At 40.3% G+C, this 12,688-nt stretch overlaps 1 protein-coding gene across 1 annotated transcript in view; it reads right to left on the bottom strand.

Moving 5' to 3' along the window:
- Positions 1-9,243, bottom strand: part of LOC106810115 (nuclear pore complex protein Nup107-like) — a 21,815-nt gene extending 12,572 nt beyond the window's left edge. Inside the window, exons 1-16 of the mRNA XM_014813390.1 lie at positions 9,077-9,243; positions 7,863-7,966; positions 7,409-7,495; positions 7,152-7,240; positions 6,856-6,933; positions 6,409-6,463; positions 5,340-5,347; positions 4,493-4,702; positions 4,063-4,134; positions 3,497-3,588; positions 3,245-3,323; positions 2,966-3,016; positions 2,634-2,696; positions 2,038-2,211; positions 1,267-1,472; positions 706-754 (exon numbers count right to left, since the gene is read on the bottom strand). Coding sequence (XP_014668876.1) covers positions 706-754; positions 1,267-1,472; positions 2,038-2,211; positions 2,634-2,696; positions 2,966-3,016; positions 3,245-3,323; positions 3,497-3,588; positions 4,063-4,134; positions 4,493-4,702; positions 5,340-5,347; positions 6,409-6,463; positions 6,856-6,933; positions 7,152-7,240; positions 7,409-7,495; positions 7,863-7,966; positions 9,077-9,108 — 1,449 coding nt within the window. The 5' untranslated portion in view covers positions 9,109-9,243. The remainder of the gene's footprint in view (positions 1-705; positions 755-1,266; positions 1,473-2,037; positions 2,212-2,633; positions 2,697-2,965; positions 3,017-3,244; positions 3,324-3,496; positions 3,589-4,062; positions 4,135-4,492; positions 4,703-5,339; positions 5,348-6,408; positions 6,464-6,855; positions 6,934-7,151; positions 7,241-7,408; positions 7,496-7,862; positions 7,967-9,076) is intronic.
- Between the last annotated feature and the right edge of the window lie 3,445 nt (positions 9,244-12,688).

Raw genomic sequence — 12,688 nt, 5'->3', positions numbered from 1 at the left:
TCAAGGGATTGGTAGAGAGAGAGAGAGAGAGAGAGAGAGAGAGAGAGAGAGAGAGAGAGAGAGAGAGAGAGAGAGAGAGAGAGAGCACGATCAACGATTAATCAACAATTAATTTCATTGTAAACTTAATCGATTAATCAATTTTATTTAATTTAAAGTTAATTTAAAGTTTAAATTAATTGTATTCACCGCCTGCTGGCAGATCGTCTGCGCCAGCGAGAGAGAAAACACGATTGACGATCAATCTATTTAATTCTCAACAGATATGTAAATGGAGAAATTAAACTGTCAGGGACCTGGCTCGTAAACGCTCAATGGGGACCGTCTGGCTGGGTTGCTTATTACGATGTAATTTCGATTTTTTGAGACTCGAAATCTAGAGTTTTTATGATGAATCACATTACAGCAAGAGCTTATCCTGCCTATATAAACTAGCTCTTGTATAACTAGCTTGTTTATTAGCTTTTGATAAAGTATCAGTGATTATTCCCCCTTGATTAAATGTCACGTTTCACTCCCAGAAAGACTTATTCTAAATTTGAAAGTCGCAATGCTGCCCCCTCTCCAATTACTTCCCTAAATATGTGCTGATGGAGTACGGAGGTGGGAAAGCAACAGTAAACTGCAAACTAAAGAGCGATATTCAGTGGAGAAAACTCCCAGGAATCGACTGTGCTCAGCCTAAGGGCCTGTGGAATTACACACCTCCTCGCGACTGGCCTGTAGTTCTTGAAAGATGACCTCGGGAGTCAACCTGCAACGGAATTGAGCTTGTGCAACATCTTGTGCAATTGTGACAATAATAGCAAACATTGCTCAACACGAACACAGGAATTGAGTTCTAGGTACGCGAGAAAGGAGAAAGCTGAGAAGAAGGGGGAACCGACCAGAGTACTCTACCCTCTGCGTGCTAGCTAAACACGTCACGTGCTACGCAAGGTCATTAAATCAAATAACTATTCATTGCTAAGATGGAGTCAACTATTTCTACTCAAGCTCTAGAAACTAACAAAGTGGACCTAAACCCCATCGTACCTACCCAGGCCCTTGCTCAGTTTTGACTATCTATAAATTATCTTTTTATGAATTAAACCAGTGGACCTACACCAAATGTTGCCTACCTATGTACCCTGCTCAATTTTATATCTATAAACTAACACAGTGGATCTACACTACTCAGAGCCTACCCAGCCCCCCTGCTCAATTTTACATTCTGGATCCATATGTCGACGGAGTTCTAGATCGGCGCGACCGCGCCACACATACATCTTGTTCCAGTACGCCGACGGCAGCTGCTCCAGGGGACGCTCTGTACTCGTGTCCGTGCGTATCTCCTGCTCGGTGCGTGCGTCGACCATTGTGCGGTAGTACGCCCACAGCCGGTCCTCCCATGTCGGACACGCCGGCAGCAGCGCGGGCAGGTTGCCACTGAAGGCTCCGTACATCGCGCGCTCGTACAGGTTCAGTCGCTCCTGCCATGAACGACAACGCAACGATGAGAACGATGGGGGTTTCGATGAGTATATTATCGGAAGTTTATTGAAATTGATTGATTGAATTTTGATCTATGTTTTTGAGTATGGTAACGATGAGAACAAGATATAACGTGTGCAATGAATTTGTAATTAAAACAAAATTATTAAAATGATTTAAAGCTTTGTATTGAGGTCGTGCAATATGGCTGTATTTTGTTTTTATTACATTGATGTATAAAGCGCCTTAGATACTTTTTGTTCTATTGTCAAGATACTCTCACCACTTTGTTGCACTCTACTCGATAAAATGTCACACACAATTACAACATTATCGAACTAACATGCTCCGACTCACGCACGCAGACACGCAGCAGTCATGAACACAAATGCGTACGCACACACGCACGTACGGACGCACGTATACACACCTGTACCTATGTATGCACACGTGCAAGCACATACCCACGTACGCATGCACGCACGCCGTTGTGTTGTGTGCTACAATCTCACTACCTCAAAGACCTAAAAACTATGTACAGACCGGGGGTTTACGAATGCTTACGTCCTGCGAAAGGCGCCAGCAGACGGCCTTCCAGATGTCGCGGTAGACGTTCCCCTCGGGAGCCGCTCCCTCGCTGCCGCCCTCGTCGGCGTAGTTGGGGTCGTGGTGCAGACGCCAACCCTCCAGCGTCGCGGCCCGCCACGCCTGCCCGCACTTTACGCACAGTTCCTCAGCCTGCCGGGAGTAACAGCAAGTGTGTTATGCAGAAGCACTCCGACCGCAAATAGCGTAGAAACGTGCGGCGCGCACAGCCTCGATCTACTGCACAACCACTGTTTCTATTGTTTGCTTTGACTATAGTTCTATACAAGTTATTATAAACCCAAAGATAAAGTAGTTACAAATACGCACGCACGCACGCTCTCATGCACATATACTAGTATATGTAAAAATGTAACTTGTACCTGTGATGGAGGTCACCAGTCTAAAAACTGCATGTACCTACATCACACATGTTAATATAGGACTACACATCTACGGTAGCCATAGCAGCCTTACCACCAAGAAAGGATAGCATCACCCTCTCTTGATACCATTCATTATGAACGGTCGTTACACTGTAAACAAACGAGTTTTGAGCTCGAAGCATCACCTACCTCATGCAACTGGCCGGCTCTGATGTACACAAATATGTTTTTCAGCAATCGAGCTTCATCTTCCTGTAAATTAGAGAATGAAGACAATTGGTGCAATATTTTGTCGAGCAGTTAATGAACCGAGAGTAGTTCACTAAACACACTGAATAATAATTTGCATTACGTTTTATTTCACAACCAAAAACAACTAGAATGGTTACGACAACTGAGACAATCTTAAACTAAATAACCGGAATCATTGTTCTGCATTCATTCTGCTCTAGGTGAGGAACTAAAAGCTAAAATTACTGACAAAACATTGAGCAGTAGGTGATTTCCTATAAGATACCAACCCTGTCAAGGTCAGCAAGAGGTCTGTTTTGTCTGATAGGGGCATCTGGGTCCTAAAACAAAAACGAGCACAATAGACAAGAAGAAACAGTACAAACAAGCAATGCTTTCAAACTGAAAAAAGAAAGAAGAGATAATTCTCTGCCGAATGCTCCCAATAGCATCACAGTTTTATTCAGATATCATTTCATTTTGCTAGAAGATGCTACAGTCAAGTTCAGTTGCTGATGATATTTCAAATGTGAATGTGTGGAGCATTGCTGATATTTAGTGATGCTTACAAGCTCTGTCACAATAGGCCGGTCATGTCCAATAGGAACGTTTTCCCTCCGTTGATGTAAATACATCAGTGTATTTTCCCTGCAGAACAAAAACACACCAGAACGTGGTAAAGACACTAGGACGCCAGGAGAATTATACCACGTCGTCGATAATAAACTAACATGACTATCACCCACGCCGCACCAGCCGACCGACGTACGAATTCCTCACCATTTCCTATCTCACCCTATCTCACGTAGCACATTACTTACCAAGCCACAGAGTTGTCAGCGAAGAACTCAACACGATCATACTTCTCTGACAGCATCTGTGCGGCAGACAGTTCCAGCCAGTCGATCACCAACTGCAATCGCACAAAGAATCATCAACGTCAGTCCACGTAACGCAAACATACCTTCACGAATAATTCAGACCGTAGGTTCAATAATGGGCACGCAGATAAACAATCGAGAACGTAAAACACCGACAGTGACCACCCTCGTCATCGTGGGTGTTGTATGTTCCAGTGGGGACCCTGCCCGATAACAGAGAAAAAGGCCTACATAAAACAATTCTAAAACGATGATGCATTTCACACAGCAACAGTAACTTATTATAACAAGATGACCGCTTAGCCAACCTGTAATCCTCAAACAGTTGCGGCATTCTATTTTGATGCTAGAAAGATCGCCTTCGTCATTATTTTTCCTTAACCTTGGTCACAGGTGTTTGGTCTTTGCAGTGAAAAGACAGTGCGTTGGACATACTCTGGGATAACAACAAATCCTGTCAGGAATACCACAACCGTAGTAGATTTCCATGTATATAAAACAAATACCTGGTTCTGTCTTGTTGGTGCCTCTTTCTTGAACAGATTGTTCACTATATCCTTGTCACTCAATCGAGCATCCTAAAAATATTGCAAAACCGACTGTGATGTTAATCCCAGCAGTCTATCGAGCAACAGTATATAAACCCTACAAAACTCCCCAGAAACCAATCAGAAACCGCTCAGAACCCAATGAATTCACTGTTGCGGATCGACATTCTAAAAGATATTCTGACTGCTAGGACCCCTCCCAACCCGGCTCGCTAGCTTGATTAAGATAGACCGGTTTCTACACGCATATCGTCGATGATGCAGCACTTTACCACTGGGCGGCGTATATTACCCCCCCCCCCCCTGTCGCTGCGCCTATCGACCGTGGCCGCCCACCGAGCACGACCGGCCGAGAACGCGCGTGCCGACGCCGGCGCCACCTACTCACCAGCATCTCGACGCCCTCCATCGAGTCGGCGTCGTCGAGCTCCTCGGCGGCCGTCTGCAGCCGGTCGAAAAAGAGCGTGCGTATCAGCTCCCACGTGTCGCGCTCCTGCGTCAGGTGCAGCAGCACGTCCGTCAGCTGCTGGAAGCGCGCCTGCCCCGGCGCGGCCTTCTGCACGAGCGACTGCATCAGCTGCACCCGCTCTGACAGAGCCTACAACAGCGGGGGGAGAGAGAGAGAGAGAGAGAGAGAGAGGTCAGTGTAACGATCAGTGAAGCGTAGGGGAAGGGTATGTAATAACCATGTATAGGGCAGGAAGAGTATCAAAGTAGCGATCGTGTAAAGGGCAGGGAGAGAGAGAGGGAGAGAGAGAAGAGAGAGAGGAGAGAGGAGAGAGAGGAGAGAGAGAGAGAAAGAGAGATGAGACGAGAGAGAGAGAGAGAGAGAGAGAGAGAGAGGAGAGAGCGGAGAGAGAGGGAGAGAGAGAGCGAGAGAGCAGGAGATGAGAAGAGAGAGAAAGAGAAGAGAGAGGAGTGAGAGGGAGAGAGAGAGGAGAGAGAGAGAGGAGACGAGAGAGAGAGGAGGAGAGAGAGAGAGAGAGAGATCGAGGACGAGACGAGAGAGAGAGGAGGGTCAGGTGACGCATCAGTGAAGACCGTACGCGAGAGGGGGTATCAGTGTACGAGTTGTGTAAAAGGGCACGGAGAAGAGTTGTAGCGGTCGTGTATGGGGCCAGGGAGGCTATCAATGTAACGGACTGCATGAGCCGCAGGGGAGGTACAATGCTAGTGGGGAGAGAGGTAGATCAAATTTCAAAAGCCAGTACAAATAAACCTTCCCAATCCAATACCTTGTTCCCTGTACGAGAAAACCACACATATGTTATCCGATTAATTTCTCGGTTTGCTTTAGGCAATTATTTTTACTACCATTTTATTGTATTCTCGAAAATGAGGCCTAAAATTGAAATTCATTTCAACATGCACTAAGTAGAGAAAAGAAATAAAAAAAAGGTGCACAACTTTCCCGGGGTCTATGCAGGCCTTGATCCCAACTTTGGAACTCGTACCACACAGAACTAACCACTTTTTGAACAGTGAAAAGAATCGCTGGGAACCGACCTGTGGTTCGACCTGGCGGTGTTGATGGACCCACCCACCGCACGTATTCTTCCAGCAAGTCGAAGATTCATGTTCGAGGTCGTTGTCACGCGTCACCGACCATGGAAGGCCGGTGAACAACCTGCAGACTCGTGTGGAGCCACACCGGGGTGAATATAATATTCTTTTCTTATAGGCTATATGTGCACTGCAGTATAGAAGTACAGTGTAGTGTAGTGCAGTGCAGTGCAGTGTAGCTGTAGTGTAGTACAGCATACAGTACAGGTTAAAGACAGTATACATATGTTAGTATAGTATAGTATAGTATAGTATAGTATAGTATAGTATAGTATAGTATAGTATAGCTATAGTATAGTATAGTATGTGTAGTATAGTATGTCATATAGTATAGTATAGTATAGTATAGTATAGTATAGTATAGTATAGTATAGTATAGTATAGTATAGTATAGTATAGTATAGTATAGTATAGTATGGTATAGCATAGTACAGTATAGTATAATATAGTACAGTATAGTATAGTGGCTTTTAGATCCATGGAGCTGACTGCACACAAAACTACACAAAAAACCTGTGGCATACTCGCCATTCCAGCATCCAAATCTTTAACGAGTAAAAACTCTCTCGGCCCCATGTAAAACTCCAATTAGACGAGACATAATGTAATGAGTTAAATATGCAAAGAACTGGATGGCAACAAATTAGGATGCGATTTTAATAGTGGTAGTTCTGCCCCAACATATTTCCACAGCTCAGTCACGTTAAATGTGGACAACATAAGCAAGAGAATCGCACAAACCTGCGAGATTTGGATCATCCTCCAACAATCGTGTTACATTAGTTGTGGTCAAATCCTATATGGAGAGATACATCACACATTTAAAAATACAGGTGTATAAATCAGGAGAATGAGATAGGTGAACTTTATATCAATCACAGTGAAAAAAAGTTAGATAGACAGAAATAATGTACTGATACATTTTAATAGCTAAAAAACTAATGACCGCTATACTCACAAAAAATAATATAAATATTAAAAAAATATAAAAAATAAAATAAAATTGTATTTCTTTTCAATTATAATAACATATTTTTTACATCACATTATTACATAAGAGTATATTTGGCGCTGACGGTATTTGTCATTTTTAGTTATGAGATTGCTCCACATTGTAAACAAAACAATATTCTTTACCATTTATTGAAATTGTCTAGATCAGAAAGCATAACATGATATTGATAATACCTGATTAAATCCTCTTTTTCTCTGTAAAGCATCTCCATGCAGAGTTACGGTTGGATCCAGTAGGCTATCATTGATTATCTACATTAAGCATAGAATTCAGGGCAGCATTAACATCAGTACCCTATTGGATATGAATAAAGAATACTTGCAGCATAGAACGTGACAAACTGCCATGATGCTCTGTACTTACAATTGGGATCATATGTGTGACCAATGCAACAGTAAATTGTCACGTAGATGTATATGACCTGCGTAGCACTACTGTTAGTACACTACTGGGAAGTGTTGATAAGTACCATATTTGACGCTCCTGGTGTCCGGTTGAAAGAATTCCCAAAGACAGCTGATGAATCAAACCTTGATTCTGACAACTGCGATGGTGTTACTGAAACACACAAGTATAATGGTGGGAACAAACATTTGAAAACAATCAATATTTTACTCATTATTAGTATCTCAATGTAATCAAGTAGTTATCAGTGAACAAACTACTTTTTCCGTGAATGGAATTCTAAACCTCCCATCGCATATAAGAACACAACACGACACGTACGCATGCTCTGTCGTATACTTCTCCTCTTGGTACGCAGGATGCTTCCTGTAGGTGGCGATCCTATTGCCTCATCTAGAATCTGTAGAGCTGTAAACAGAAGCCAGAGTAGAATTGAATAAAAATGTATGTGCCCTTATCACCTGTTGCCGCACCATTGCCAAAAATTATTGTCACTGCGATTTTAACATTCGATTGTGTTAGATATATAATTTATGGTATATAAGTTAGAGACATATGATATAGTTTAGCATGTTTGCTTGCACTATAAAACACAACTTGTTGACATCCATACATTTACATATATATATATATATATAATATATATGCACAATTGTTGATATAATAAAGCTAATGGTAACTGAAGTTTGTGCACATGGCGAAATCATCGTTAGGTGAAAGAGCAGAATCAACAAAGTTTTTCAGTCTCCTTCTTGTCACAGAGTATGTTAATTACATTTCTGAAGGTTGACTCCAATGCTGCGACGCATGGCCCTGCTCTTTGTTTCCTGCCGCTGCTCGGGGGTTGCCATCAGAGCATCAAACGAATCTCTACCGTCCCTGGTAGGAGTAATATGGTAATAAACAATTATTACTAACAGTGTCAGTTGCACGACACCACAGCATAGGTTGTGCATATTTTCTATTAAATCTTGACTGAATGGGCAGGTTTGACATAGCTGACTAAGCTGTGCAACTGAACTATACAATAGATGTCACAATGTGACATGACCTCGTAACCTCGTAAGTAACAGTCTCCAAAGTCCAAGGGACAATATCGAAGATAGAGCTCGGCAAGTTGATCAAATAGACAGATCAACAGGTGCTGCGGATCGCAGTAGAAAAAGCCGCAAATTTGCAATTTACTAAAGACGAAGGGAGAGAATTCCAATACGGAATATCAGAAACAAAGAAGCTAAACTTAAAGCGATCCTTAGAAGATGGCACATGTCGAAAGCAATGATCATGCTCAGATGATCCAGTGCCACGAACAGGCTTCATGAAGCAAGAGGGAATGCCAATCTTCACCTGACCATGATACATTTTATGGAAAGTTATAGATATTTATGGTACAGCGAGTAAGTAAAAATCAAGGGTAATTTGGAGCAGGTAATCCGAAGAGTTATTCATTTTTCAGCATTGAACGACCTGCCCGGTTTCGGTCGTATGATCTTCAAATTTTGTCGGCGAACAAATCGGGGCGACCTAAGCACGGCTTAAGAGCCAACTAGCAAATCCACTTTCGGTCCCTGTCCGTAATGGCAGGTTAGGGTTACATTTGCTGTGAGTCGTGACATTTAGGTGACCGTACACGTTTACCATGTACGATTTAGCCAGGATAATAATGCCTAAATAAATAATAGTATTATTACAGGTGATGATGACTAATGATGACATTGATGTACTGTTGACAGTGTTGTTGCAATGTTGGCAGTGTTGCTGATAAACTGAGGTCACCTCATTATTGAACATCACAAATAATTATAGACATGACAACATCGTGAACATGTTATGCTCACAATAACTCAAACTCTGAATCTCCCTCCACACAAAGGTCTACTCTTACACGTTTTTGTCACGAAAAACTGACAAGCCACTGTCACTGTGAGTGTGACTGTCACTGCCTGCAAAACTAAAACTAAAACCAAAAATAGTTTTAATATAACTTACTGTGCAGTGAAACGATTTGGATCATTTGCCATCTTATCGATGTACCTAAATACTGTGCATAAACAACAGGTTTAGACTCAGACGTACCGAGACAGGACCAAAGAAAACGTGTATAGTTAAAGTTTACTTTCAAGAACCCGCCACGCCGCCATCTTAGTATGCGACTGTAGCGCTGTATCGGAGATAGTATCGGTATGGATCATAGAAATCGTACCATAAAAATGTTTTGCAATAAAAATATTTTACCATTTTGACCACGGACAACCATATTATACGTGCATATATGATATCTATGGCTAGCTGCCAAATAATGTTGTACTAAATACTATACCAGTAATACCTCAGACTAACGGATACCGTTATCCATTACACACTTTTTTGTTTATAAGAATCGTACTTTTTTTTTTGAGCCTCGTGATTCTTAGAAAATCGACATTTTGAGCCTATTTAAGGTTGATTAATTTAAGAATTGATAATTCTTAAATTACGTCACGAATTTTCTATGATAAAATTTGTAAAAAAAAAAATTGCCATTTTTTTAGTTTAAAAGTAAGAACTAACGTTACTAAATATATCCTCAAACTCTCACCTGATAAAAATGTTTTTACGTTGGTTAAATTTGCAAAAATCTAGACGATTTGGTAATTTCTGTTGTCTAACACTATTCCCCCAGTACTGTTCAGATACTGGCGTCTCTCTGTTTTTCACCGGCAAATTAGGGCATATAAAGAAGGTATATAAGCATAAAAAGTAAACAGAAACACTAATTGTATTTTCAGACATTTTATTTTGTACAAATAACACACAAATGTACTACTTAATTGATGGTGCTAGAAATTCGTGACGTAATCACTACAGTAATATGACTTCTACGCCGTCAATGTCTTCGAGGCCAATATAGTCCTCACTCCTGTCGGGGTAGGAAACGCGATATTTATGTATGTCGTCGTTGAAGTATTCAAGAGTGCCTTCAAACCACCCATTTTCATAATGAACTTTCACCCTACGGCTGCAAAATTTAACGTCATAGAATCGGTCATCCTCATTATCAATCCACTCGTCGCCGTCGTCATCGAGTGACAATGTGTGTCTGATGATCGAGCCTCAGCATTATTCTTAAAAAATTCTTAAAATTTGGGAAATCAAGCCTCGATGATTCTTATAAAAAGAATTCTTATAAAAAAAAAGTGTGTAGTCTGTGGTAATACTATATACTAGTTAGTCTGAAACATTGCTGCCAAAATAAATAAATAAAAATGGTGGTAGATGGCGCTTTTTAGTAATGGCATTTGCTATAAAAATAATAGAAATAATAAAAACAGTAGTGCGTTAAGTATTGTATGATTTTAGGGAATTTCAGCCAAATAGTTGAGGCATAGGCCCAAGTGAGAGTACTGCGTGATTTCGTATATAATTGCTAACACTAACACCTGTCATTCCGTTTATGTAGAGGTGTTAACTGTTAAGCCACCACAACATAACTGTGGACCCACACGTATATGAGTTACGAGCAAATTATTTTGTTTGAATTGCAAATAAGCAAATTTCTGTGACCTACAATACGATCAGGAGTCTATCAAAATTTTTTTTTTTCATTTTTTTTCAAAAACTATTTTGATAGACTCCTGATACGATTATGGTACGTAACATTTCATTTTGGCCAACTTTGTAAACTTTTTGTACACAAACTGTTTGTGGTGGCCAAAGATCGTATAGTGCCTACGGTAGCTAAGAAATTTTTTCGGCGTCAAGCTGTTTGTGATGGCTAAAAAATGTTTGACACAGAAACTGTTTGTGGTGGGTAAGAAATTTTTAGGCCTACAAACTGTTTGTGGTGGCTAAGAAATTTTTGGGCCCATAAACTGTTTGTGGTGGCTAAGTAATTTTTACCCCCACAAATTGTTTGTGGTGGGTAAGAACTTTTTGGGACTACAAACTGTTTGTGGCGGCTAAGAAATATTTGAGCCCACACTGTTTGTGGTGGCTAAGAAATTTCTGGCCTTCAAACTGTTTGTGGTGGCTAAGAAATTGATGGATCGAATGTGCCGATACGCGTTCTTCCACTCATTATACACATGAAGCGTGGAAGCGTCAGAGCACTAGCAGTAAAGCAAAACAAATATAAATAAATGTGTTTTCACTTTTTTTTTTACTTTGAACCACCTACATAATTGTATAACTTACAAGACCTTTTTAGAGCACAAGGATTCAATAAACAGAATGATAGTGAAACAAATCAAATTAAACACATATAATACACATCAGATTTTAAAATGCAAGAGTGCGATATTTATATACCAGAGACAATTGGTAAAAGAATTATACTAGTATTGAAATTATGTCAAGCCGGTATATGCTCTCATGTCGATCAAATAATATTTGGGAAGCATTGAGACTAAATTTATTCACATGTTTTGAATGGCACTTTGAATATACATTTTCCACTCAGATGACTCATTAATGCAGTGGAAACAAAACTTAGTGGTCGTTTGTAAAAAAATATCCGCTCGTTTGATCACTGAAAAAACCTTTCAATTATGCTGAAACAACAAGCAGAACGAGTCTGTAGAACATCATACGTACATCAATACTTACAAACATTTGAACGTACATGATCGAGCAACCAGTGTTCAATTTTATCTGTAAAAATTTTGACGTTGATACCAACGTAGTTTTAGTGAACTCATATCAACTACGAGTATAGTAACAGCATTATACTGAGTATATAAATGTCTGATTGTGTAAGGAAAAATAAGAAAAACGGCATAGTGTGGCAGAGATCAGAACAAGATATTATCGTAAATGACTTGGCTAACATCTGGTGACAACATCAATTATGACTGAGACTCATTGTAAAATTATTTTGTAAAACAGGCCATAGACTCAATGGACGGACTCATAACAAAGACAGCAACTGTCTCAATAATATAGATACCTAAAAACTGACTTTCGGTAATGCCCCTGACAAAGTTACTATGAACAGTAATATAAACAACACCACCCACTACGTTTTAGAAGTTTAAATGCGAACCATGCTAGAAAATACCATCAGCTCTGTCTACTAACACTACCTATAAGACAGCATATCTGTTTCCACGCGGCTCATATCTTTCCCGTTAGTCAACTATACAGTGACAGTGTAAGCAGACATATGTCATTTGTCATATAATAATCACTGCAAAATGCATAAAAATGCAGTGACAAGAATGCATGGCAACCAGCGTGAGTTAGTGGCCGTGAAAAACGGGCTGCTTTCTTACATCTTGCTACGCCTATTAATTGCCAAGCAGCTTACAAAGACAGTGTTAGAAATGTATGAGGGACTAATTAGACCCCACCCCAGTAACTATAACGTACAGGGTATAGTATCAGGAGTGTATCAATATTGATACACTCCTGATAGTATCATATGCACATGTCGATACAATGTTTTGTGTTGACTTGTTCATGCTAGCATCAAGCGTCGACGTCCACCCAACAAGAGAATGAATACCTTCTGTATATATGTATGTATATATATATATATATATATATATATATATATATATATATATATATATATTATTATTATATATACTTAGTTAGTTAGTCGTACGTACGTACTACGTTACC

Source organism: Priapulus caudatus, unplaced genomic scaffold (genome assembly GCF_000485595.1).
Source record: "Priapulus caudatus unplaced genomic scaffold, Priapulus_caudatus-5.0.1 Scaffold411, whole genome shotgun sequence".
NCBI classification, from domain to species: Eukaryota; Metazoa; Priapulida; class Priapulimorpha; order Priapulimorphida; family Priapulidae; genus Priapulus; species Priapulus caudatus.
The sequence above is the reverse complement of the archived record's forward strand: the minus strand, read 5'-3'. Positions and strand labels throughout refer to the sequence as shown.